The sequence below is a fragment of the Carlito syrichta genome, unplaced genomic scaffold, assembly GCF_000164805.1.
Source record: "Carlito syrichta isolate Samal-C Ts95f unplaced genomic scaffold, Tarsius_syrichta-2.0.1 Scaffold307274, whole genome shotgun sequence".
Lineage (NCBI taxonomy): Eukaryota > Metazoa > Chordata > Mammalia > Primates > Tarsiidae > Carlito > Carlito syrichta.
In genome coordinates, this window is record NW_007251370.1 from 33326 (window position 1) to 60860 (window position 27535).

The following is a 27535-nucleotide window of genomic DNA, read 5'->3' on the forward strand; positions in this document are numbered from 1 at the left end:
GAGTGAGACTCCAACTCAAAAATAAAATAAAATAAAATAAAATAAAATAAAATAAAATGACAATTCTGTCAGTGGAGACATTGTTAGGATAAATGGAGAATGGCATAAAGTATTTATGCTTTTCCTACAAACTTGCTTAAAGTTATATTCACTTTCAAGTTCTCAACATAGATGGCATAGAGGTAGACAGATGAGAAGACAATGACAAGGGACAAGATCATGGCTTCTTGGCTGCTTCAGTCTGGTTTGCAAAAGGGGTACCATCTGCCACTTCTGTCTACGGTCCTAATCAGTAGCAGCTGCCAAGAGCCATGTATTAAGTATTCCATTACAAAAAACAGGGGTTTGTTTTTGTTTCTCTTTCTCTCCATATGTATGTATGTATGAGGCCGGGTGTGGTGGCTTGCTTACACCTGTAATCCTGGCACTCTGGGAGGCCAAGGTGGCAGGATTGCTTGAGCCCAGGAGTTTGAGACTGGCCTGAGAAACACTGTGAGACCTCATCTCTCTCTCTCAAAAAAAAAAAAAAAAATATATATATATATAAAAAAATTAGCTAGGCATGGTGGCACATGCCTGTAGTTCCAGTTACTCAGGAGGCTGAGGCAGGAAGATCTCCTGAGTCCGGGAATTCAAGGCTGCAGAGAGCAATGATCATGCTACAGCACTCTAGCCTGGACGAGAGTAAGACCTGACTCAGAACAAAAACAAACAAAAAGAAAAACCACAACTTTTTTTGTGTGTGAAAAACAGCTGGGAGTACATCTTGAAGATACAGCAGGAAGTAAGGAATTACCTGTATGTATAATACTTCTGGAGAATTAGTAGCTAATGCTTAAGAGTTCCCTGTTCTTCAACTGTCTCATTCGGTTTTTTTGGGAGAGGAATAAATCTATTATCCTTCTTCCCTTTGGAATAAGGGTTTTAATTTTATGGGGTCCTGTAAACCCTCTGAAACTGTGGGTAAAATCTGTCCATACATACATTTTGTCCTCCTAGGAAAATAGTCCATAGCTTTTCATCAAACTTTCAAAAGGATTCTTGACACCAAAAACAAAAAACAAAAAGAATCCACTGATCTAAAACCTTTTCTTCCAGATTTAAAGGATCTTATCTTCGTGACTTACCAGTTTTTAGAGGGTGAGTAAGTGTGTATTTCATCAAAGAATCTCTCCGGTTGGTGTAGGGGATAAGGGCTTGGCCGCGTCCAGCCACCAAACAGCACTAGCAAGTCCTTGTACACAACCAGAGTTGCTCCGGCTTTGGGGGAAGGATAGGACCCTGGGGGAAGTCAATGATACCATGGTTAGGATTCAGGATCTCACAACAACCCATCGGTGGGCTATCTATAGATCACCTTTCCCTGAAACAGTAGCAAAATGGGAACCCATACTAGGAAGTATAGGGGTAAGGCAGAGACAAAACTGGACTTGAGGGTCTCAGAGACATTACCACTGATTTAACAATACATCTTTCATAATTAACAGAGAAACCTGAGCTGGAGGAAAGTTACTTAGCCTCTCTCAGGTTTAATTTGCTCACCTCAATTTAGAAATGAGTATATCTATCTCATAAAGTTATTTGGTATTAAATAGTACATTCAAAGCACCTAACACAATATCGGGCAATACTAGGTGCTCAACAAATGTTAACTCTCCTTCACATCCCTTTAACAGCCTAACAGAAGCCACAAAGGAAAGAATGTGAGGAGGTCTGGGGAGAAGCATATGTAGAGGCTAAATATCTGGATGCAATTTAAAAATAACTGTTGTTATCTAACAAAGGTGAAAAAAAGAGAGAGAGACAGGCGCACTGGCTCAGGCCTAAAAACCCAGCACATTGGGAGGCCAAGGCGAAAGGACTGCCTGAGTCCAGGAGTTCAAGACCAGTCTGAACAACATGGTGAGTTCTTGTCTCTACAATAAATAAAAAAATTAGCTAGGCATGGTGGCGTGCGCCTATAGTGCCAGCTACTTGGAAGGCTGAGGCAGAAAGATCGCCTGAGCCCAGCAGGTTGAGGCCGCAGTAGTTGTAATCAAGCCACTGCACTGCAGCCTGGGCAACAGAGATGCAGCTATTTGTCTTGTGAGTCACAGTTATTGGCCTCACATAGCCAGCCAGCCTCACACTGGCACAAGTGGAGCAGACTTTCAAGGCCCAAAGGGAAGAGATTCTAATGAAACCATGAGCTTCACACCAAAGGCCATCCAGGTTGGACCTCAGCTATGTTGACCACATTTTGAAAAAAGCAGAAAGTTGGCTTATGCTGGGAAATTTTAGGGATAACAAATGTCTCACAGAAGCATAATTTCAAAGCCTACTGTCTTTGAAAGAACAATTGCTATTTCCCCTAAACCCTCACTCTACATCTCAATTTTAGTTTGCTCAAGACCAAAGTAATCTGTCCCAATATGCTGGTGTCAGTAAATACAGGAATATGTTTTGCTTATTTGTTTTTTGTTAAAACTGCAGGACTCCTTTTTCAAAGGCTAACAGGAATATGTTTTGCTTATTTGTTTTTTGTTAAAACTGCAGGACTCCTTTTTCAAAGGCTATCTTAAGTAGAAGGAATCCCAACACTACATTAACCTGATAGCAATTGAGGTGCTCCAATTTAGGAGGACAGTTTAGTTTCCCTCTTCAGCAAGGGTTATTGGACATGGTTTGAAAAGCCCTGTTCAGACTATTATTAATGGTGTCATTTACAAAGTCTCGAGGTTGAGAAAATGGAGCAGAGGACTTTCATCCTTGTGACCTAACCTGAGGATAACTTTTTTTTTTTGAGTTAGAGTCTCACTCTGTCGCCCAGCCTTAGTGCAGTGGCATGCTCCCAGCCACTACAGTCTCGACCTAATGGGCTCAGGCGACACTTCTGCCTCAACCTTCCAAGTTGCTGGGACTACAGGTGCATGCCACCATGCACAGATATTTATTTATTTATTTATTTATTGTAGAGACAAGGTCTCACCAAGATGCCCAGGCTGGTCTCAAACCTCTGGGCTTAGGCAGGCAATCCTCTCACCTCCACCTCCCAAGGTACTGGGATTACAGGTGTAAGCCATTGTACCCAGCAACCTTTTTTTTTTTTTTTTTTTTGAGTCAGGGTTTTACTTTGTCTTCCAGTCACTGAGTGCAGTGTCATGATCACAGTCCACTGCAGTCTTGACCTCCTGGGCTCAGGTGATCCTTCTGACTTAACCTTCAGAGTAGCTGGACTATAAATGTGCACCACTATGCCCGGCTAAATTTTATTTTACTTTTTTGTGAAGATGAGATTTTGCTATGTTGCCCGGGTTAGTCTCGAACTCCTGGACTCAAGCAATTCTCTTGCCTTGGCCTCCCAAAGGCTGGGATTACAGGCGTGAGCCACAGCAACCACAAGGGATAACTTAATGTGATTTACTGAGAAGCCACCAGTCTTCAAAGTATGGGGTGAACATCTAAGAACACTATGTGGCATCAGCTACTTTGAATACTTTCCTAATAGAACAGACACCAATCAGCCCCTGGGATCTGACCACAGAAACGAATCTCCCCTAGGAACAGTTCTTGCACTGACCAGCAGTGCTGAGACACTGACTGAGGTGTACGGCGAGTTAGCGCTCTCTACTTTTGTGGCCCACAGGATCATGACGAAGGAGGCTAATCCCAACCTGTTGTCCTTCATACAGTCTAGCTGTTTCTGGTTAAAAACTTTTGCCTACCCAAGGGTTCCACCTCCTGGCCCGACGAGAAAATCTAATATAGTGGTTTAGTCAAAGCACTATATCACTCTAACACCTCAGCCTCCCAAGTAGCTGAGACTGTAGGTGTGCGCTACCACATCTGGCTACTTTTTAAAAAATTTTTTGTAGAGAGGAGGTCTCACTGTGTTGCCTAGGCTGGTCTCAACTCCTGGGTTCCAGCAATCCTCCCATCTCAGCCCCCCAATGTACTGAGAGATTACAAGTGTCACTCACTGCACCTGGCCTAGAAGTCCTAGCTTTTAAAATCAACCGTATAAAGTGAAGCAAGTAGCAGAACAAGGGTCCCCCAAAATGGTCATATGTGGAAACATACAAAAATATAATATTTAATGTAAATTAAGTAATCTGCATAAAGATAGTATAAATGCAAATACTTCCAGTCAGTGATTCCATTTCTAAGGAATTAATCTAATGAGATAGGTGGACAAATGAGAAAGAAATAGATACAAACATTCATTTGCAGTGTTTAAATAAATCAACGAATATTGACATAAAATAACAATATGTTGAGCCGGGCTCGGTGGCTCAGCCTGTAATCCCACGATTTTGGGAGGCTGAGGTGAGTGGATTGCCTGAGCCTGCGGGTTTAAGACCCGCCTGGGCAACTTGGCGAGAACTCATCTCTACAATAAATCAAAAAATGAGACAGGCGTGGTAGCACTCGCCTGTAGTTCCAGCTACTTAGAAGGCTGAGGTGGAAGGATCGCCGGAGCCCAGCAGGGCAAGGCTGTGGTGGCTGGGAGCGACCACTGCACTCTCCAGTCTGGGCGACAGAGTGAGAATCCAACTCAAAAATAAATAAATAAATAACAATACGTTACCATTAAAAATTCTGTATGGCCTCCAGGGGAATGGGCCAGTAAAACACATACACACAAATAAAACAAAATAAAAAAAATTATAGCGGCTCTACTTTTATTATCTTAGAACAATGTCTATGCTCTATTATGTGAAAACTAAAAGTAGCAAGTGACAGAACATGAAATTATAATAATAGTAAGTTGATGGGCACTATGATCCTGGCACTGTTCTAAATGCTTCATATGTAACTAATCACATAACCCTTACAAAAACCCTATGAGGTGGGCACGATTATAACCCCCATTGTACGGCTAAAGAAAGCAAAGCACAGAGTGGTTAACTTCCCCAAGGACACACATTCAGTTAGTGGTAGAGAATCTGAATCTAGACAAATTAAACCCACTTAAAATAGACTATTTGTAGCCGGGCTCGGTGGCTCAGCCTGTAATCCCGCGCCTTTGGGAGGCTGAGGTGAGTGGATTGCCTGAGCCCGTGGGTTCAAGACCTGCCTGGGCAGGCGAGACCTCATCCCTACAATAAATCAAAAAATCAGCCGGGCGTGGTAGCGCATGCCTGTAATTCCGGCTACTCGGAAGGCTGAGGTGGAAGGATCGCCGGAGCCCAGCAGGTCGAGGCTGCGGTGGCCAGGAGCAGCCACTGGACTCTAGTCTGGGTGCCATAGTGAGACTCCAACTCAAAAAAAAAAAAAATAGACTTTTTGTCCTATTCGTGTTCATACATAAAGGAAAATCTATCTAAAAAAAAATCTAGAGGGTCAACAGTAGTTGATCTCTCTGGATTGCAAGATTACAGATGATTTTCACTTTCTTCTTTAAAAAAACGTTCTACATTGGCTGAACTTTCAGAAGTGATACTTGCTCCTTGTGATTGGGGGAATACAAAGCTGCTTTTTAAAATGAGAACTACAAATTCAGTGCAACTCTTTCCCTGCTCTAGCCCCAAGTCACTTCATTTGATGAAGATCTCTGTGAGAGGCTACATGGAGTACAGGCCCGCAATCCCTTGTCTGAAATTCCAAAATCCTCTGAAAATTCAATTTTTTTTTTTCGAGTTGGAGTGTCACTCTCTCACCCAGACTGGAGTGCAGTGGCCGCTCCCGGCCACCGCAGCCTCGACCTGCTGGGCTCCAACGATCCTTCCGCCTCAGCCTTCCTAGCTGGAACTACAGGCACGCGCTACCACGCCCAGCTGATTTTTGATTTATTGTAGAGAGGAGGTTTCGCTGCCCAGGCGGGTCTCGAACCCACGGGTTCAGGCAATCCACTCACCTCAGCCTCCCAAAGGCACGGGATTACAGGCTGAGCCACCAAGTCCGGCTTGAAAATCCAATTTTTTCAAAATCATTTGGTGACAAAATGTGACCTGAAATGATGTCTACATTTGTATATGTTAATGTAGAATAATTCAGTTTGATGACAGAGTACTGCCCCAGAGCTAAATATAAAGGCATCTACAATGTACATCCATTCTAAAATCAGAAAAATTCTGAATTCCAAAACAATTAGCACCAAGGGTTTAACATGAGGAACTATGGTTAGAGCACTTGCTTTGAAACCAGCCTGCCTGGGGTCAGACCCAGCCCTGCAAAACTAAGGCCAGTTACCAGATTTCTCTCTGCTTCAGTTTCTTTATAAAATCGATTAACAATGGCACCTCCTGCATAGAGAGGTTGTGAGGATTAAATGAGTTAACTTATAGAATACATTTAGAATACTGCCTGGAATTGTTATTATTACTGTTAAAACAAATTAATAAAAGTAAATACCAGGGCAATTAGCCACAGACATCTGTCAGTACTGCTATCTACATGAAAAAACGTATGAGAACAGAATTAAACTGGTGCACATATGTAATTACTAGTACATGGTTGAAGTATTGCTGGCAGAGTGACCAACGAGCTCAAGAAAGTACAAGTGGGAACATCAGAAAAATAGAAATAAAATTGTAACTGACAGCAGAGGATACAAAAGGGAAATCTTTTTAAGTCCCAGGAAGGTAAGTCAAATATAGCACATAGAATACAGAAACAAACAAATAAACAAAAAACAAAGTTAACATAATAAGACTAGTCTGAGTTTGCTCCTTCATGAGTACTACCTGTTTTCTATAACATCTTTTTTTTTTGTTTTGAGTTAGGATATTACTCCAGGCTGGAGTGCAGTGGCTGATCATAGCTCACTGCAGTCTGGACCTCATGGACTCAGGTGAACCTTCTGCCTCAGCCTTTCGAATAGCTAGGACTACAGGAGCGCATCACCATGCTGGCTAGTTTTTTGATTTGTTTTGTTTTGTAGAGATGAGATCTCACTATGTTGCCCAGGCTGATCTCAAACTCCTGGGCTCAAATGATCCTCCTGTCTCGGCCTTCCAAAGTGCTGGGATTACAGGCATGAGTTACCATGCCTAGCCTCATATAACATCTTTTGAAATAAATTATGAATACTTAGCTGGGTTCGGTGGCTCAGCCTATAATCCCACGCCTTTGGGAGGCTGAGGTGAGTGGATTGCCTGAGCCCGCAGGTTCGAGACCCGCCTGGGCAGCGAGACCTCATCTCTACAATAAATCAAAAAAATCAGCCGGGCGTGGTAGTGCATGCCTGTAATTTCAGTTACTTGGAAGGCTTAGGCGGAAGGATCACCGGAGCCCAGCAGGGCGAGGCTGCGGTAGCTGGGAGTGGCCACTGCACTCCAGTCTGGGCAACAGAGTGAGACTGCAACTCAAAAAAAGCAAAAAGAAAAGAAAACTCACCATCCAAGTAAGGTGTATGCACTCATTGATTTCCCAAGTCCCATCAGCCTTGGGGATAAACAAGGGCATGAGTGGTAAATCCAGTGGCATTGGACTCTGAGCACCCATAAACAGACCCCACTCTGAGCCCCGCTTCTTGGACCTGCAGTTGCTTGCTACTATTTTCCAGCATTATTGCTGCCATGTCCCAGACAAAGCCCTACTGCTGCCGTTGCCTGAGCAAAAAAGCCTGGGTTGATGTCTCTGCCTTGGGAGCTTTGGGTGGGCTCATTAAGCAGTTGCTGTTGAACCTCCTGTAGCCATCGGGATTTCCACATCCTCCGATAAAGCCCTGTTGCTCTGGAATCACCTTCTGTCTGAGCTGTCACTCTTTCATGGCATCTTGAATAAGGCGCCTACAATTTTTTGAGTCATCTAGTTATTTCACCCAGAGCAATGTCAGTCAAAACATATATCTTAGACCCTTTCCTGTTTTGCAAGAAAGCTAGAGAGTAAGAAAGTGCTGACTGGGGAAGAAGGGGAGGGGAGATTCCTGGGGGTTGAGGGTTAAACAGAAGAGTAGAAAAGCCAAGGTCAGACTTCCTCACTTCTCGCCTTGACCAGGGGAGTCCTGCTGGGTTGCAGCAAAGAAAGGCTGTGGGCATTCCACGTCTTGTGAGGCAACAGAGGGTGTCTCAGGTGGGTGTCAAGTTCTTGATGACTTATGTCAGGTCAGAACTTGCCTGGGCTCAAAAAAGAAAACCAAGTCATTCTAAGATATCAGACGTACCATCAAGCATCAGAACATGAAGTTTTCTCTGCTAGATTCGTGCTGTCATCCAATCATGCGTTAAATAAATATTTGTTGATCTAGTTGGGCAATGGACTGAGAAATGTGTAAGCAATATCTCATTCTCTCAAAAAGCTTAATTTCTAGGCATAGAGGGGATATATAAGGATGAGTTCTTTTTATTCTTCCTCACCATCCCTTCCCCTTTCCACAGAGTCAACCTCCCAAGGTTGAGTATGGTACACTATTAGAGGCTTCTTCTGTGCGTGTGACACTCAGGTCTTGGAAAGAGAGGTCTTTTCACATGATAAGAGACAGGAGAAAATTAGCCGGGCGTGGTAGCGTGTACCTGTAGTTCCAGCTACGTGGAAGGCTGAGGCGGAAGGATCGCCGGAGCCCGGTAGGTCGAGGCTGCGGTGGCCGGGAGCGGCCACTGCACTCCAGTCTGGGCGACAGAGTGAGACTCCAACTCAAAAAAAAAAAAAAAAAATGAATACTTTATTAGGAAAGGCAACCCAGTATTTACCAGTTCTGAGCTTAAAGGGATTACAAATGTAGTATAAGAACATATACCTCTTAAGGGAAAAATCTTCATAGAATCTTTAAAGTATTGGTAATACAGCATATAAAGTATCAAGCCAGGGGAAAGACCACAATTAGATCTGTACTGTTGGCCGGGCTCGGTGGCTCAGCCTGTAATCCTAGCACTTTTCTGAGGCCAAGGCGAGTGGACTGCCTGAGCCAGCAAGTTCAAGATCTGCCCAGGTAACTTGGCAAGCCCTTGACTCTACAATAAATCAAAAAAATTAGCCAGGCCTGGTAGTGTGCGCCTGTAGTTCCGGCAACTTGAAAGACTGGGTGGAAGGATAGCTGAAGCCCAGCAGTTCGACTGTACCCAGCCTGGGCAACAGAGTGAGACTCTAACTCAAAAAAAAAAAAAAAAAAAGAAAAAGATCTGTACTGTCCAACAGTCACCATTAGCCACAGGTTGTCAGTGGCTACGAACACAGACATAGAATATTTCTATCATCACAGAAAGCTTTATTGGATAGCACTATTTTAGAAAAAGGATTTAACTTTGTAAACAGTTTGCCTATGACTGGGGAGTATGTGGAAGGTGGTAGGGATAGATGGATGATAACTAATTCCAAGCGAAATTACAGTCATTGCTGCTATAGGTCTATTACTACTGTAGCTACTGCTAACGAAATGCCGGGCACAGTGGCTCAAGGTTGCAATCCCAGCACTTTGGGAGGCTAAGGCAGGAGGAACGCCTGAGCCCGGGAGTTCAAGACCAGCCCAAATGTGCCACTGTGAATGATGGGGTGAGACTCTAAATAAATAAATAAATAAATAAATAAATAAATAAATAAATAAATAAATAAAAGACTAATATTTTTGAGCATTTATTATTATTATTTTTTTTTTTTTTTTTGAGTCGGAGTCTCACTCTGTCGCCCGGGAGTTCAAGACCAGCCCAAATGTGCCACTGTGAATGATGGGGTAAGACTCTGACTCAATAAATAAATAAATAAATAAATAAATATAAAAAAAGACTAATATTTTTGAGCATTTATTATTATTATTATTATTTTTTTTTTGAGTTGGAGTCTCACTCTGTCGCCCAGACTGGAGTGCAGTGGCCGCACCCGGCCACCACAGCCTCAACCCACTAGGCTCCGGCGATCCTCCACCTCAGCCTTCCAAGTAGCTGGAACTACAGGTGTGTGCTACCACACTTGGCTAATTTTTGATTTATTGTAGAGATGAGGTCTCGCCAAGTTGCCCAGGTGGGTCTCGAACCCGCGGGCTCAGGCAATTCACTCACCTCAGCCTCCCAAGGCACAAGATTACAGGCTGAGCCACCGAGCCCGGCTTTGAGCATTTATTATATGCTAGGTACTTTTTTAAGTGCTTTGCATGTATTAACTAATTTAATTCTCTCTAAACTCCTGGTATTATTCCCATTCCACAGATGAGAAAGCGGAGGCACAATTCATTTAAATAACTTGCCCAAGGTCACAGAATAAGCGGCAGAGTTGGGACTGTAATTCATTCAGTCTGACTTGAAATCTCATTCTTTTGACCATTATACTATGCTGTTGCTCTTCATGTATATACAGAAACTTTCCTCCTGAGTAGTTGCCACAAACAAGTCAGATGCCTTAAAAGGTCGGAACGAGAAGCTCTTTCCTATATCTTAATTAATTCGGTAAAGCCAAAGATCTAGAGTAGTCAGAGAGATAAGTACATGGCTATTCTTAGGACCTCTTGTTCTTCACAAGCTCTGGGACACATCCCACCTCCAATATAGAACTGTTTATTTATTCTCTAGACTCTCCAAGGAAAGGTAAGCTAAGGCCAATGACAATGACAAATCAATATAAGAGATCTGTAAAGATTATTAGGTAAGGTAAGGGCTTTCTAAAATGACACCTCAAATATCCTGATTTTTTTTTATTAAGTCAAAATCTTTCCCTCTAATTTTTATCCCAAGGAGTGGGAAACTCCCCCACTCAGCATTTATTTCCAAGGCCTGTGTTATGTCACAAAGAGTAAAGCTTTAATTTCAGTATCCTAAGTTCATACTAAAATTCGAGTCAATTGTACTCCCTACCTCAGTTTGTAAGTGGGAAAAAACTACCATACAAGAACAAATGGGGGGGGGGTCGGAATTCCACATATAATCTTTTTTTTTTTTTTAGAGACAGGGTGCTGCTCTGTCACCCAGGCTGGAGTGCAGTGGTGTCATTATAGTTCAATGTAACCTCAAACACTCACCTTAGGAAGTACCTAGAAATGCAATTGCATGCCACCATGCCTGACTAATTTTTATTTTTTATAGAGACAGGGTCTCGTTATGTTGCCCAAGCTGGTCTTAAATTCCTAACTTAAAGCAATCCTCCCACCTTGGCCTCCCAAAGCACTGGGACTACAAGCATGAGCCACTGCATCCAGCTCAATATTAGCCTGGCACAGTGGCTCAAGCCTGTCATCCCAACACTAGGAGGCCAAGGCAAGAGGATTGCCTAAGCTTGGGGGTTCAAGACTAGCCTGGGCAACTTGGTGAGACCTCGTCTCCACAATAAACCACAAAATAAGCCGGGCATAGTAGCACACACCTATAGTTCCAGCAACTTAGAAGGCTGAGGTGGAAGGATCGTCCGAGTCCCGAGTCCAGCAGGTTGAGGCTGTAGTGGCTGGGAACGTGTCACTGCACTACAGCTTGGGCGACAGAATGAGACTCCAACTCAAAAAAAAAAACAAAAACAAAAAAACCTTTATACAGTTAGTTCAGCAACCAGAAGTCAAGGATACTGGTATATATCAAACTTTGTGACCCTAATTATGCATATAATATTTGGCACATTTGCTGAAAATTAGATACTTTTAAATTCTTACAATTTTAAGAATCAGTATTGTGAGGCCTCTGTAAATAGCTCCTAGTTTTATTATTTCTAAAAATCTGAGCCAGGCATGGTGGCTCACACCTGTAATCACAGCACTTAGGGAGGCAGAGGCAAAAAGATTGCCTGAGACCAAGGGGTTGAGACCAGCCTGACAACTTGGCAGGACCTTGTCTCTACAATAAATAAAAAAATAGCCAGGTGTGGTGGCACATACCTGTGGTTCCAGTTACTTGGGAAGCTGAGATGGAAGGATTGCCTGAGAATAGCAGGTTGAGGCTGAGGTGGCCGTGAGTATGCCACTGCACTCTAGCCTGGGTGACAGTGAGACTCCCACTCATAAATAAATAAATAACTATGTTTCACATGCATATATTTTTTTGAGACGGGGTCTTGCTATGTTGCCCAGGCTGGCCTTGAATTTTTTCAACAATTTTTACATCTTAAAGAATAAACATTCTCTTTAGGCAAGTAGAGTTCTGCAAGACAATCAATTAAGTTTTTACTAGAATTTTGAGAAAAACAAGAAAAGCCTTTTTTTTTTGAGTTGGAGTCTCACTCTATTGCCCAGACTGGAGTGCAGTGGCCGCTCCCGGTCACCGCAGCCTCGACCTGCGGGGCTCCGGCGATCCTGCCGCCTCAGCCTTCCAAGTAGCCGGAATTACAGGCATGTGCTACCACGCCCAGCTGATTTTTTGATTTACTGTAGAGATGAGGTATCGCCAAGTTGCCCAGGCGGGTCTCGAACCTGCGGGCTCAGGCAATCCACTCACCTCAGCCTCCCAAAGTTGTGGGATTACAGGCTGAGCCACCAAGTCTGGCTAATTTCTATATCTTAAAGAATAAACATCCTCTTTAGTCAAGTAGAGTTCTGCAAGACAAACAATTAAGTTTTTACTAGAATTTGAGAAAAATAAGAAAAGTCATATTCTAATTATATACCTTTATTCATTTTTTTAAGGTTTCAGGAAAAACAAACAATTTAAAGAGTGCCTATAAACTTTCTTTTTTTTTTTTTGAGTTGGAGTCTCACTGTTGTCCAGACTGGAGTGCAGTGGCTGCTCCCGGCCACCGCAGCCTTGACCTGCTGGGCTCCGGCGATCCTTCCGCTCAGCCTTCCAAGTAGCTGAAACTACAGGTGTGCGCTACCACGCCCGGCTAATTTTTGACTTATTGTAGAGATGGGGTCTCGCCAAGTTGCCCAGGCGGGCGGGTCTCGAACTCACGGGCTCAGACAATCCACACACCTTAGTCTCCCAAAGCGCTGGGATTACAGGCCGAGTCACTGAGCCTGGCTTATAAACTTTCTTTAAAACTACATGGCCTTATATTATTAGACAAGAGAAATAACTAACTTTTATATGGACTTGCCCTAGATGAAATATTAGGTTCTAACTTTGAACAACTGTCCCTAAGTGCATGTACTTCATTCCAAACAGCAGCTACAATGATATCACACAGGTTTAATACATTTATACCAAAACACACACCCACCACAGTAGTAACTGAGTAATTGAAAATCTTGAACAATATGTTGTACTCTGGCAACAGCTGACACTAAAGAGTAAAAAGGCACATCATCATTACGGTGACATATGATGAAATAAATGCCCGTCCCCCAAGAAAACTCATAAGATAAAAGTTTTATACTCATCAGGGCATTTCTTGGCCTGTCTTCAAAAATAACAAGGCCATTGGGCTTCTAAATGCAATCTAAGTGTCATGATGGCACAAAGGTGGAGGAAGAAAGAGGAACCCTCCCACTGAGGTTCCCACCAAGCACCACAGGACCAAGCGTGCCCACATCAAGCAAGGATGTACACACTACTTGGTTTCATTCACACCAAAGGCCTCCCAATCACACTGAAGATATGATCGATCAATGGAGCAAATTTCAAAACAAGGCACGAGCCCAAAAGGCAGCTGTGGGAAACTGAATAATCAGATGGGCACCCAATAGAACAGAACTAACATCCCCTAAAATTGTTAATTGGTTCAGATGTTTCCCAAGGTTCCTATGAAATCAGAAGAAAATTTAACATGTGAAAGACACTGACAGAATTACAAGACATTCCTGTTTACTTATGCAAATAAGCTACTAAAACAGTCAAGCATCCAAAATATGGTTTGGATTCTATGCCACTTTCCCACAATTGTAGTTTCTATTCACATAGAACTCAGGACTAAAAGGGCAGCTCAACTGTTTGATAATAAGAGAAAGCAAGCAGACACCAAGGCAATAACAGCCAAAGGTCACAAGATGAGAGGAAGGTTTACAATCTCACCATTTCCTCAATGTTACAGTCTCAACAAGTATAACTATTACCCTAGTCACAGATTTTTCTAGGTAGCATATTTCAGAGCTTTGGAGGAAAATTTTTTTTATTAACCCATTTTTATTTATTTTTTTACCCAAGAAAACAAAAGCACTTAAAAATACCCTCAAATAAGCCGGGATCGGTGGCTCAGCCTACAATCCCGCACCTTTGGGAGGCTGAGGTGAGTGGATTGCCTGAGTCCGCGGGTTCGACACCCACCTGGGCAATTTGGTGAGACCTCATCTCTACAATAAATAAAAAATGAGCCGGGCGTGGTAGCGCACGCCTGTAGTTCCAGCTACTTGGAAGGCTGAGGCAGAATGATCGCTGGAGCCCAGCAGGTCGAGGCTGCGGTGGTGGGAGCGGCCACTGCACTCCAGTCTGGGTGACAGAGTGAGACTCCAACTCAAAACAAAACAAAACAAAAAACCTTCAAATAAAACAATCAAACAATATAGAACTTTTCTCTTTTTTTGAGTTGGAAACTCACTCTATTATCCAGGTTGGAGTACAGGTGGCATGCTCATGGCCACTGCAGCCTCGACCTGCTGGACTCAGGTGATCCTTCTGCCTCAGCCTTCCAAGTAGCTGGAACTATAGGCACGCGCCACCACGCCCGGCTAATTTTTTAATTTACTGTAGAGATGAGGTCTCGCCAAGTTGCTCGGACTGGATTATAGAACTTTTAAAAGAAAATGCAAGAGTTCTTTGTACCCCATGGAAAATGGCTATTTTACTGCTATCAAAGTCATTTTTAAAAAATTTAGAAACATGGCCAGTTGTCAGGCATGCGCTACCACCGCCCGGTTGATATTTTGATTTATTGTAGAGATGAGGTCTCACCTGCCCAGGCGGGTCTCAAACCAGCAGGCTCAGGCAATCCACTCACCTCAGCCTCCCAAAGGTGCGGGATTACAGGCCGAGCCATTGAGCCCGGCTAAAAAAAAAAAAAAATCTTTTAAATAAACTGGGTGCGGTGCCATTGTCCCTGTAGTCCTAGCCATTCTGGAGTCTGAAGCTGTAGTGAGCAGTAACTGTGCCACTGCACTCCAGGCTGGGTGACAGAGTGAGACCCTGACTCAAAACAAAACATAAAAATTTGCTAAGAGCTAGGCTGGCTCTCCAGCGCACGTGCTAGAGTTCTTTCTCTCTCTCTCTCAAACTCCTGGGTTTAAGTAATCCTCCCACCTCAACCTCCCAAAGTGCTGGGATTACAGGCATGGCCACCACACTTGGCCCTAATCTCTCTTTGTTTTTTTTTTTTGTTTGAGTTGGAGTCTCACTCTTGTTGCCCAGGCTGGAGTGCAGTGGCATGCTTATGGCTACCACAGCCTCGACATGCTGGGCTCAGGCGATCCTTCCACCTTAGCCTTCCAAGTAACTGGAACTACAGACACACGCCACCACACCTGGCTAGTTTTTTTGGTAATTTATTGTACAGACAAGGTCTCACCAAGTTGCCCAGGCTGGTCTCGAAGCCCTAGGCTCAGGTAATCCTCTCGCCTCAGCCCCCCAAAGTGCTGGGATTACAGGCTGAGCCATAGCACCCAGCCGGCTCCTATCTCTTAAAAAAAAATAAGCTAAAAACAAGACTAGTGAACAACTATTGGACAATAAAACTGTAACCTTTGGGGTTAATCCTTTCTATTTGACAGACTCACCTGTATCTTTTACGGGCCAGAATCGAAAATTAACATGCAACTTTATAAAACCTAGGTCCTAATTAATAATAAACGCTAAGTCAGAAAAAGGTACATTTCTATAGATCAGCTCTCAAACTTTAGCTGTATCAGAAGCAGCTGGAGGACTTGTGGAAACACAGATTACTAGGCCCATCTCTGAGTTTTCTTTTTTCTTTTTGTTTTTTGAGTTGGAGTCTCATTCCATTGTCCAGGCTAGAGAGCAGTGTCACACTCACAGCCAACCCAGCATTGACCTGCTGGACTCTGGCAATCCTTCCACCTCAAGCCTTCCAAGTAGCCAGAACTACAGACATGCACTAAGGTACATGGCTAATTTTTTTTTTTATTTGTAGAGACAAAACCTCGCCAAATTGCCCAGGTTGGTCTCGAACCCACGGGCTCAGGCAATCCACTTGCCTCAGCTTCCCAAAGGGCTGGGATTACTGGTTGAGCCACTGAGCTCAGCAGAGTTTCCTATTTAGTAGGTGGGCGGGGCGGAGGGTGGGCGTGCTGAGAAGTTGCATTTCTAACAAGTTCCTGCAGACTAGACTTGGAGAACCATGTCCTGGAGAGTTTAATAATCCTTAGGCGAGCCTGTTAGATGATGCTCCAGTAGTAGGACACTAAAAGGACATCCTGTCATCCTTTTGTCTTATTTCTGAATTTGGATAATTTTTCTAAACACTAAACTTATTGAGACTTCTTTCTGTGTATACACTCTGGACATGAATTTATGGAACCCTTCATTTCAAAAGCAGAGTAAGGACATGGGCTCAAATGGGTTTCTCCCGCTAAATGCTTTCATTAGAAGAGTGCTGACAGGAACTCCTTTAGCATTTCAACATACGAACGTTTCCTTGGTTATCAGTTATCTCTAGGTCACTGAACCTATACTGCAAAATAAAAGGAAAAAATGGAATGTTTCAACTACTGGCTCTCAGGAAAATAAATAACTTTAAGACTTATTTGCAACAAGTGATCTCTATGACTCTGAAACTTAGAACCAGGAATCGGGACTTGAGGTAAAGTTTGAAAACAAAAAAACTAAGAGGATGAGAAGTTTAACCTTGGGACTCACTGGCATGTCAACGAATCCAGAAGAAAAGCACTGGGCAAAATCTCCACTTAGCTCATGAAGTCTCAGAATGTTTTGTGTGTGATTTGCTTTTTAAAGGGGGCATGGTCTAGATTCTTTTAGACTGGCAGTAAAAAAGTTTTCCCTGGATGCTCTCAAATTATTTTTTCTCATAGTAATGAAGCCAAAAGGCTCAATAAAAAATAAAAAATGGAATTGAGCTTCAGGTCATACTCCTCATGTCATATTAACACCTCTGTGCGTGTGTGCACACGCACGCGCGCGCGCACACACACACACACACACACACACACACACACACACACACACACATTCTCAGGGTAGGTCCAATGAAAGGCATTCATCTGCAGCTCCATATGGAGTATGCTAGTCCTTCCAGACAATACTGGCCTTGAGGGCAAGTAAGACCCTCCCTGAAAGATGCTTTTGTGTGGGGTTTTTGGTTTTTTGGGGGGTAGTGAGTCTCAAGTTGATGAGGGGTGGGGAAGAAGGGAAGAAGGGGAGAAGGATGAATTTTGCTGATAAAAGCAAATTTGGGTCTTAGGAGCTCTGACTAGGCAGCTGGCTTGGTAGAGCTGTAATCATAATGTGTGTTGAAGTGAACGACCTTGATAGCAAGAGTTCAGAGGTCTGGAGGAGCAATAATTTTGAGAGGCATTTTCCAGAACACTATATTAGCATCAGAATCTGAAAACTAGAGGGCAAAAGAGGACAGGCTGGCATGGACAATTTAGGAGGAAACAGATCCTTTAAAGAAAAACACTGGAGTTATCATTTAACAGCTTATTCTAAACTGCTTACATCTTTGAATGGTTTTGATTTTACAGGTAAGACTTTGTGTGGGAATAAAAAAAAAAAAAGCATGTGTCATAGTTTTATGGCTTGAAGAGGGGGAACAAAAGGGAAATGGAAGGAAAAAAAACACTTCAAAATGTATTAGTATAAAATCTGTCTTGACTGTAAACACCTTGAAGACAAATAACTATTCAGAATGGTCTCCAAAGTATGCAGCCCAAAGACAACAGGGGCTCTTTCTGGAAAAGACACTAGTTTTTTTCCTAGAATATGAATATTACCAACTTAGGGCCAGGAGTGGAGTGTAATTCCAGCACTTTGGGAGGCAAGAGGACTGTTTGAGCCCAGGAGGTCAAGACTAGCCTAGGCAATATAGCAAGACTTAGTCTCTGTAAAAAAATAAAAAAATTAGTCAAGCATAGTGGCGTGTGCCAGTAGCCCCAGTTACTTGGAAGGTTGAAGACAGAGGATCACCTGAGCCCAGGAGGTTGAGGCTGTGGTGAGCTATGATCATGCCACTGCACTCCAGCCTTGGGTGACAAAGTGAAACCCCAACTCAAAAAAAAAAAAAAAAAAAAATCCTATGGCCAATAATAATTACAGCAAGTCTTTGCATTTATATAGATGCCCATAGAAGATACAAGAGGATTGCTTGAGCTCACGGGTTTGAGACCCGCCTGGGCAACTTGGTGAGACCTCATCTCTACAATAAATAAAAAAATTAGCCGGGTGTGGTAGTGCACGCCTGTAATTCCGGCTACTCGGAAGGCTGAGGCAGAAGGATTGCCGGAGGCCAGCAGGTTGAGGCTGTGGTGGCCGAGAGCGGCCACTGCACTCCAGTCTGGGTGACAGAGTGAGACTCCAACTCAAAAAAAAAAAAGAAGATACAAGAATATATTAATGCTTTAAGGAAAAAAGTGTGAAGTTCTTACAGAACCCTTAAATTCCTGCTTTTCAAGACTCAATTCTACCGAGGTGCTCTTTAACTTCAGTTCCAATCAGAGGTGTTGAAATTATCCATTTAGAGTCTCCCAGTAAGATTATACTTTCCTGGAGGTCAGAGACTATTTCATATGAAAATTTTTGCTGAATGAAATCCAGTCATGGAAGGCAAATGGTTACAGATCCCTCAAGAGTTGGGGTCAAGCCGGGCTCAGTGGCTCAGCCTGTAATCCCGTGCCTTGGGGAGGCTGAGGTGAGTGGATTGCCTGAGCCCGCGGGTTCGAGACCTGCCTGGGCAACTTGGCGAGACCTCATCTCTACAATAAATCAAAAAATTAGCCGGGCGTGGTAGCGCACGCATGTAGTTCCAGCTACTCAGAAAGCTGAAGCGGGAGGATTGCCGGAGCCCAGCAGGTCGAGGCTGCGGTGGCCGGGAGCGGCCACTGCACTCCAGTCTGGGCGACAGTGAGACTCCAACTCAAAAAAAAAAAAAAAAAAAGAAAAAAAAGAAAAAGAGAAAAGAGTTGGGGTCAGAACTGGCTCAAGCTAATCACGACATACCCTGGAGGCATCAGCTGACGCCTCCTTTTGGGGAAGTAAAGGATTAAGGCACTTCTTTCTCTCGGACATCCTCTTTCCTCTCTAATTTTTTTTTTCCCCCATCTTATTCCTCACTCGCAATAAGGCCAGAAAAGTTACAGATTAATATTAAAACACATATTAGACAAAGCTTGTCTGGATCTCAGGATTCACTGTATACATTTTTATTATTACAACTATACCCACAACTTTAAAAACATCACTCTGGGTCATTTATGAAACACCCAAATAACAGGAACTTTTGTAATAGGCATGAGAAACTTTTAGATAACTATATATGCCACCCACCAAAGAAATTCTCCACTGGCATTGTTTTCACTTCTAAACAAACCCACATGAAAGACTACTGGATGAACAGGGCAGCACTTATCAGTTAAAAATTAACAACATGAAAACCAATAATAGCCCCTTGTTACCATTTCAAGTAGTCTTTTTTTATTTGATTTCTGGGGGAGGAGAGGAGGTCCAGAGTTTCAGTTTAATCTGATAATTTGTTAATTGCAGTTCTAATAGGGGTGGGGGAGTACTCTTTCAAGGGGCTGTATTTAGAAGGGAAAACAATGTTGCTAGTCATAAAGTTTCTGGCCTGGTGTCAAAACAGGAAAATCCTAGTCAGCCAGAAGAGAGAGTCAAACTGAATTATGGTAAAATCTTATTTATTGTCTCCCTTGGAAGACCAAAGGTTACCCAGATCTGTGCTATGCAAATGTTCCCACTCTTCTCTCCAGCAGGAGAGAATGTGTACCCACCTTAGAAGAGCATGTATTCTGGAAAAATCCCAGGATCTGAACTTTATAAATAAACAGGAAGGATTCCTTCCTTTCCTAGGGAAACCCACTGGCTCTGCTCTCAGTCACATGTCCCGAGACCACCACAGGTCCAGGTTGTTCCAGGACAGCATAGGGCTAGAGGAAACAAGGAAAAATCACCACCTCATAAAGAAGATCAACCAGGTCCATGGGTCAGGGAGGAGCTCATATAACAAAGAACCTTGAAATAGTCACTTAAGTATTATCCTAGGCCTTCTTAATAGAGATTAGCCCATGCACGTGGAGTCTGGACTTTGGATGCCTCCTTTCTATGAAAACAGAAAAATGGAGATGGATATTCAAATACTTCAGTCATTTTAATCAAAAGCAAATCATCTTAATAAGAACAAATAGTCTGCCATAAATTGTGAACAGAATTCAAATTCATTAGTTTCCCCTCATGGTCATATTTCCTTTAAAAATCTATCCATCAAGGTCAGGAACGGTGGCTCATGCCTGTAATCCCAATACTTTGGGAGGCTGAGGCGGAAGGATCACCTGAGCCCGGGTGGTTGAGGCTGCAGCGCACTGTGATTGTCCCACTACACTTCAGCCTGGGTGATGGCGACCCTAATTCAAAAAATAACAATAAAAAATATACCCATCCATATCAAGCTCCTGACTCTATAGACATTTTCTAACTTATTTTAAACACCCCTCCCCCATCTGCTCTCTAGCATTATCAGTTATTTTCCTTAGTTCTTTATATTTTCTTTGTATTTATTGATTGATTTATCATTTTTCTTCACCAGCATACTCTGCTTCTCCTTTACACTGTATCTGCAGAACCTAGAACAGCACTGGGCATACAGTAAACAATAAGTAAAGGAATGAAAATGCATAAGAAAAGGAATGAATGCAGTCACTGTTCAAGCTTTGGGAACTCAAGGTTCCTCTGGCAGGAAGATTTCATGACCAGTACTAATTTCCAATCTAATTTCCAGAGAACAGGTTACCAAATCACACATGAATATGTGCCAGTACAAAAAACTAAACTGCCTAAAGTTGGATGTGGTGGGCTGTGTTTTCTCCTCATATCCACCATTCCCAAAAGCCCAGCTTCTTTTCCAGTCTCCCGCCATTCATCTTGCTTGTGTATGACCATATTCTGCAGGAGCCCAGTACTATGAATAACTGGGAAGGCTGCACATCCCAATCCTGCTGGGGGTCATAAGGGCTCCTGCTGCAGTGCGGAAGATCATCAAATTCAGCAGTTCCTGCGGTTCATTATCCTCAAAATGTACAAGTGAAGAAAATGAATATGTTTTCTGTTAAACCAAATGTAAGCATAATAACAAACATCTGGGAAGAGGGTTTCAGATACTTGTGAATAAATGTATTTGTACTGCCTGCCACTAGCAGTCTGCTGAAATACTCGTCTATTTTAGTTAGAGTATCAAGGCATTTTCTTACAGAGGAAAGAAAAGTAAATGCTAAAATCTTAATGCCATATTACAACAGAGGGTGTGCACATACGCATATGTGGGGAATCTAAAGTTTGGATTCTCTCAAGAGTGATAATATATCCATACACCTACTTTGAATGAATTCTGATTAGTAAAACCAATGAACTATAACTCCACTAAATGTAAAAAGAAATATACAGATCCTGACTGATGAAAACAATGTGGAAAAGCCCCATTCTACTTAGACTGAGTTTTCAACTTATTACCTGGACACACTTTTTCTCAAATCCTTCTATTCCTGTACAACATACAGAGAGGAAAGGAGATGTGGAATTTGTTTTCTATTCACCAGGGGCTCCACTGGCCTGCCGGTATTAGGAAAGATTGTCAGTTGCTAGCCAAGACACAGACCCATCCCAGGCAAGGCACCTGGATGCCGGGTCAGACATATTCTACTGCTACTCTTCAGGAGACTTTTCCTGCTGTGGCAGAAGTCAGTTCCTTGCCTCCTATGGGCAGACCCATCTGTAGCCATAAGAAAAGTGGAAACAAAGAGAGGGTAGAGGTATAAAATCGTCTGTCTTAGTCCCTGGACTACAATGAAAGCTGAGGGTGGATATTTTGTTTTAAGTCCTGTCTTAGTACATTTTCAGTTGCTTATAACAGAACACCTGAAACTGGGTGATTTGAAAGAGAAGTCCAAGGTAAGTGCTTGTGGTAAGGGCCTCCTTGCTGGTGGGGACTTTGTGCAGAGTCCTGGGGTGGCCAAGGGCACTGTGAGGCCAGGGGACTGAGTGTGTCAGCTCAGATCTCTTTCTTTTTTCATAAAGCCACCAGTCCCACTCCCATGATAACCCACTAATCTATTAATCCACGAATAGATTAATCCACTCATGAGTGCAGAGCCCTCATAACCTAATCACACCTTAAAGACAAAAAATGACCACATTGGGGATTAAGTTTCAACATGAGTTTCGGAGGGAACAAATATTCAAACCACAGCAAGCCCCAACACTTGCAGTGTTTCTGTTTGATGGAGCTCGGCGGCATTCAACGGAGACAACAACTTAATGAGGCCGAACAACTGGGCACTGCTGTGGTTAAGATCTGTCCAGAAAATAATCCCCAAGAGAAGACTGAGGATGAATTCATAAATATAATCATGTCCCTTCCCCTCATCACCCTTCACTTACTCACTAGAACCTTCAAGATAAAGTCTTACCTACCATGCTATACACGGTACCCCACTTTTTCAGTGCCTACTGTGTGCTAGGTCCTAGGGTCCGCAGCGAATAAAACAAACAAAATCTCCCAGCCCCAGGAAGCTTATAGTCTTCTGCAGGAAGAAAGATAGAATATTAGCTGGTGATAAGTGCTGAGGGGGAAAAACGAAGGAGGAAAGTGAGCCAGGGAGCTGCCATTTCAAGCAGGGTAGTCAAGGAACACCTCAGGGGGTGAAACATGAATAAAACCTGTAAAGGAGGTGAAGGAGAGAGTCATAAGGATGCAGAGGCCCAGATGTGAGGTGAAAATACAGTGAGGGACAGGGATGCAGCAGGCGATGAGTCAGAGCAATGGGAGAGGGGAAGACTGTGCAGAGCCTTGCTGGTCATACTTTGACCCCATCTACCTTTCCAATACCTGCTTGCACCGCTTTCCCCTCACTTATCCTGGACAGGAACACTTATCTATTTAAAAGTTCATGGACATGCAAACTCTCTGACCTCCCATTCCCTGGAGATGCCATCTGCTGCCTTCACTCAGCTAAGTAACTCCTATTTATTCTTCAAGACTCATTTTTGGTCCCACCATCTTTTATGGTCATCCACAGTTCTTATTCCTTTACCACACAAGTATTCTATTTTCCTCTGTCTTCCACCCCTACTAGATGGGGAACTTCTTAGAGACAGGGAACTCATGTTACTTAGTTCTGTACCTGGGTACCTGTCCCTGGAAGCTTAACAGTCCTCTGTGGAAGGACATGATCAATGTCTAACATGTCAAGCAAGAGATGCTGATGTTCAGAGATGCAAGCTGCAAAGGGTTACTGCAATTCTCCAGTAGCTAACAGCCTGGCTGAAGGAGCAAGGGAGTGGACAAGAGATCAAGGTGGCAACTAGTAGGATGCTCTGGATAAAAGGATGCGCTTGTATTCCCAGAGTACAGCTACTCGGGAGGCTGAGGTGAGCTGTGGACATGCCATTGCACTCCAGCCTGGGTGACAGAGGAAGACTCTGACTCAGAAAATAAAAAAGAATTAAAATTCATTATGTTAGGTCTTCAATAGCCTAGTCCTCACAAAAAAATGCAACCACCCTAACTCACATTATGTGAATTAAATAATACGAATCATTTTAAGATTGAGCAGTGGACTTTCAGAAAGCTTACTACAATGGAAGAGAAGTCAAAAAAGGACACAGTATAAAAGCCAACAAATCAAATATAAAATCCACAGCCCATGATCACTTCTACAGAGAACTACGGAAAAGAGAAAATTATCTAGGGGACTATTTGTTTGAAAAGTAGAATCAATTAAAGCATAGTTCAAAAGGTCATCTCCAAAGAAAGTATGAGAGGCAGCTTCCAAGCTTTGAAAGGAGAAAGTAGCCTCCCAGAACTCAAGTTGATATTTATAAGTCAATAAATGACCCATCACAACCCTCACTCACCTAGGAAGAGCACAATGCTGATTCTTTGCAAAATCTCAAAGTCACAAGAGCTGAAAAACTTGAGAAACTGGTCTCATCTTGAGTATCCAGGGAATGAACAGTTCAAGAGCAAGCACCAGGCATGAGGTGGTCCATGGCACTGCTGAGCGTCCTTGAAATCAAGAGGGTCAATGACTCAGGGATGGTATCTATCTTCCCCCATTTAGGATTAGCCTTCTACAATTTCTTTCTTTCTTTCTTTCTATTTTTTTGAGTTGGAGTCTCACTCTGTTGCCCAGACTGGAGTGCAGTGGCCACTCCCGGCCACCGCAGCCTCGACCTGCTAGGCTCCGATGATCCTTCCACCTCAGCCTTCCAAGTAGCTGGAATTACAGGCATCTGCTACCACGCCCGGCTGATTTTTTTTTATTTATTGTAGAGATGAGGTCTTGCTGTCCAGGCGGGTCTCAAACCTGCCGGCTCAGGCAATCCGCTCACCTCAGCCTCCCAAAGGCGCGGGATTACGGGCTGAGCCACCGAGCCTGGCTTACAATTTCATTTAGGACATAAAGTTAATACATTTACGTAGCATTGACAATACACAGGGATAAGGCATCATACAAAATGAAGATTATTGTGGTCATAAAACATGAAACACTATTAGGAAGAGATTACATGGATATCTGAAAATAAAAAGAAGCGATGTTAGATGTTTTTAGAGTTTTACTATACAGGGAAACCAAGAGTAAACACTGTTTTGTCAAGATGGTAGGCAAACAGAATCACAGTATGGAGATTTGAAAGCTGAGAATTCTAAGGAAAGTCACTGTTTACTCTCAGCGACACTATGGATCTCTATCTAAAATAAGAGGATTTTATTTTAGAGGGTTTTAAGAGAATAGAAAAGGCTCATGAAGGCTAGGTGCAGTGGCTCACACCTGTAATCCTAGAACCCTGAGAGGTCAAGTCGAGAGGACTGCCTGAGACCAGGAGTTCGCGACCAACCTAAGGTAACATAGCAAGACTTCATCTATACAAAAATCAAAACGCATCCCGTATTAAGCCACTTGGAAAGCTGAGGCAGAAGGATTGCTTGAGCCAAGAAGGTCAAGGCTGCAGTGAACTGTGATTGTGCCACTGCCCTCCAGTCTGGGTGGCAGAATGAGACTCTGACTCAAACAAACAAATAAAACCAACTGGCTTCAGAGGCAAAATCTTGGGTTTCAATTCCTACTTTCAGCTGCTCTGGTGATACCTGGTACCAGGTATTAACCCCAGACTCCCTTATTTTGACATTTATGGTGATAATGTCACAGGTTCAAGAAAGGACAGCAGAGAACTTAAAACTATGCTTTTCTACTAGACACCAGACAGAAACCTTCATCAATGAATCCAAGAGCCCCATGTATGTCCTTTTCAAGGTGTCACTACATTGTAAGAGAAACAATGACACTTAGGACAGTTATTTGTAGATACTTCTAGCACTTTCAAACTTTTAAGGATATCCTGGCCTTCCTACAGACATCTTATATGACCAATACCCTTTCTTTTTCCTGCCTCCAGTTCCAAAAGTAAACCAGCTTTTCTGCAGGATTACTCAGTGATTTTGGAAGATGTGATTATTCTGTTAGAGAACAGTCCTAAAAAACAAAGAATGGGGCCAGGCTTGGTGACTCAGCCCGTAATCCCAGAACTTTGGGAGGCCAAGGCAAGAGGACTGCCTAAGTCTAAGGATTCAAGACCAGCCTGGGCAAGTTGGTAAGACCTCATCTCTACAATAAATCACAAAAATTAGCTGAGCGTGATGGTGTGCATCTGTAGTTCCAGTTAAGCCCAGCAGGTCAAGGCTGCGGTAGCCATGAGCATGCCACTGCACTCTAGTCTGGGCGACAGAGGGAGACTCCAACTCAAAAAACAAACAAACCAAAACAAACAAACAAAAAAACAAAAAAACAAAGAATGGTATATTAGAGCAAAAAGATGATATTAAGTTTTAAAAAGCCAGGTAATCTAATATAAAGTATGAACTTTAGTTAATAATAATGTATCAATATTGGCATACTATACTAGATGTTAACAAAAGGGAAAATCAGGGCTGGAGGATATATGGAAACTCTGTTCTACTCTAAAATAAAAGTCTATTTAAAAAGTTTAAAAATTTATAATGTGAATTAGCTGGGCGTGGTACCGTACCTGTAATTCCAGCTACTCGGAAGGCTGAGGCGGAAGGATCGCCAGAGCTCAGCAGGTCGAGGCTGCGGTGGCAGGGAGCAGCCACTGCAGTCCAGTCTGGGTGACAGTGTGAGACTCCAACTCAAAAAAATAACTAAATAACTAAATAAAAATTTATAATGTGAAATAAATTAGGGAAAAAAATAAAACTACATACAGCATGGCTTAGTAGAAAGAATATAGACTTTAGGCCAGGCACAGTGGCTCATGCCTATAATCCCAGAAGAGGATTGCCTGAGCCCAGGGGATTGAGGCCAGCCTGTGCAACTTGGCGAGACTTTGTCTCTACAGTAAATAAAATTAGCAGGCATGGTGGTATGCACCTGTAGTTCCAACTACTTGGAAGGCTCAGTACCACCTGAGCCCCAGCAGGCTGAGGTTGTGATGACCATGACTGCCACCGCACTACAGCCTAGGCAGAAAGTGAGACAAATAAACAAAAACAACAATAAAAAACTGACTTTAGAGACAAAATCTTGGGTTTCAATTTCTGCTCTAGAGCTTATTGGCTGTGTGATCTTAGATATATTACTAGCTCATCCTAAATGAGTTGGTATGAAGGTTAAATACAGTATGTATGATGACTCTGGGATAACTAACACCCAGCCCCCCAAACCCTCTCAGGATCCATATGCATTTCCTGGGACAGTAGGCCACTCCTGACTAACTGGGGTAAAAGGTAGCTATTTCTACAAAGAAGCAGCTAAGAGAGCAGCTTCCTTCATGATACTTGAGGAGTTCATTTTCGCACATTACATGCCTACCTAAGTCACTGTAATAACACTGAGTGAGGTCACAGATTATGCAATAAGAACACAAGAAGATATCGCAGGGCTCCAGGATTTCCAAATTTAGCTATGTTTATAATCAACTGGGACATATTCTCTTTTGAAAAATGCTCTTCTACCATCCTATCCCTAGCCCCTGGGATTAGGTGAGTGAGCCAGCAATAGGGCTGAGGAATCCATATTTTAAGTAAGATTCCTAGGTGGTTTGCATTAAAGTGGTTTGTTATCAATGTTTATAAACAGTGATTTTGTCTCATTTTCTTTTTACAGAGAAGAAAACCAAGGTCCAGAGAATGCAAATAACTTCAGAGGGCAGTAACTGAGAAGTGGCAAGACCAAGAACAGGTATCCAGGTTGTACTATCTCTGTCCTTGAGTGTGTTTTTCTAAAACCAAGGGCTTGAACCTACAAGCTATCACCTGGAAGTCCATGTATGACTGAAAGGGAAGGAACTGGAAAGAGAAAAAAAAATAGTGGGAAAGACGATTCTTTGGGAGACTCTGGTGGGAAAATAAACTATGCTCCAGAACTAGTTAATGAAGATGACAGGCTTTACCTAACATTTTTTATAGACTCCCCCAATATTTATAGACTCTTCTAACTATGAGAAGTTTTGAGATTGCAACTTGTTCCCCTTTTATAAATGGATGTGGGCTAATCTTTAAGAAGTCTTGGAAATCAGAATACTCCAATTTTAAATGCAAAATTTATACGTGAAAACTTCTA

At 42.8% G+C, this 27535-nt stretch overlaps 1 protein-coding gene across 2 annotated transcripts in view; it reads right to left on the minus strand.

The window, feature by feature from the left end:
- Window positions 1-27535, minus strand: part of FBXO42 (F-box protein 42) — a 100719-nt gene that overhangs the window by 9472 nt on the left and 63712 nt on the right. For both annotated transcript variants that reach the window (XM_021715675.1, XM_008064303.2), the window contains one exon: window positions 1128-1281. In XM_021715675.1, coding sequence (XP_021571350.1) covers window positions 1128-1281 — 154 coding nt within the window. The remainder of the gene's footprint in view (window positions 1-1127; window positions 1282-27535) is intronic.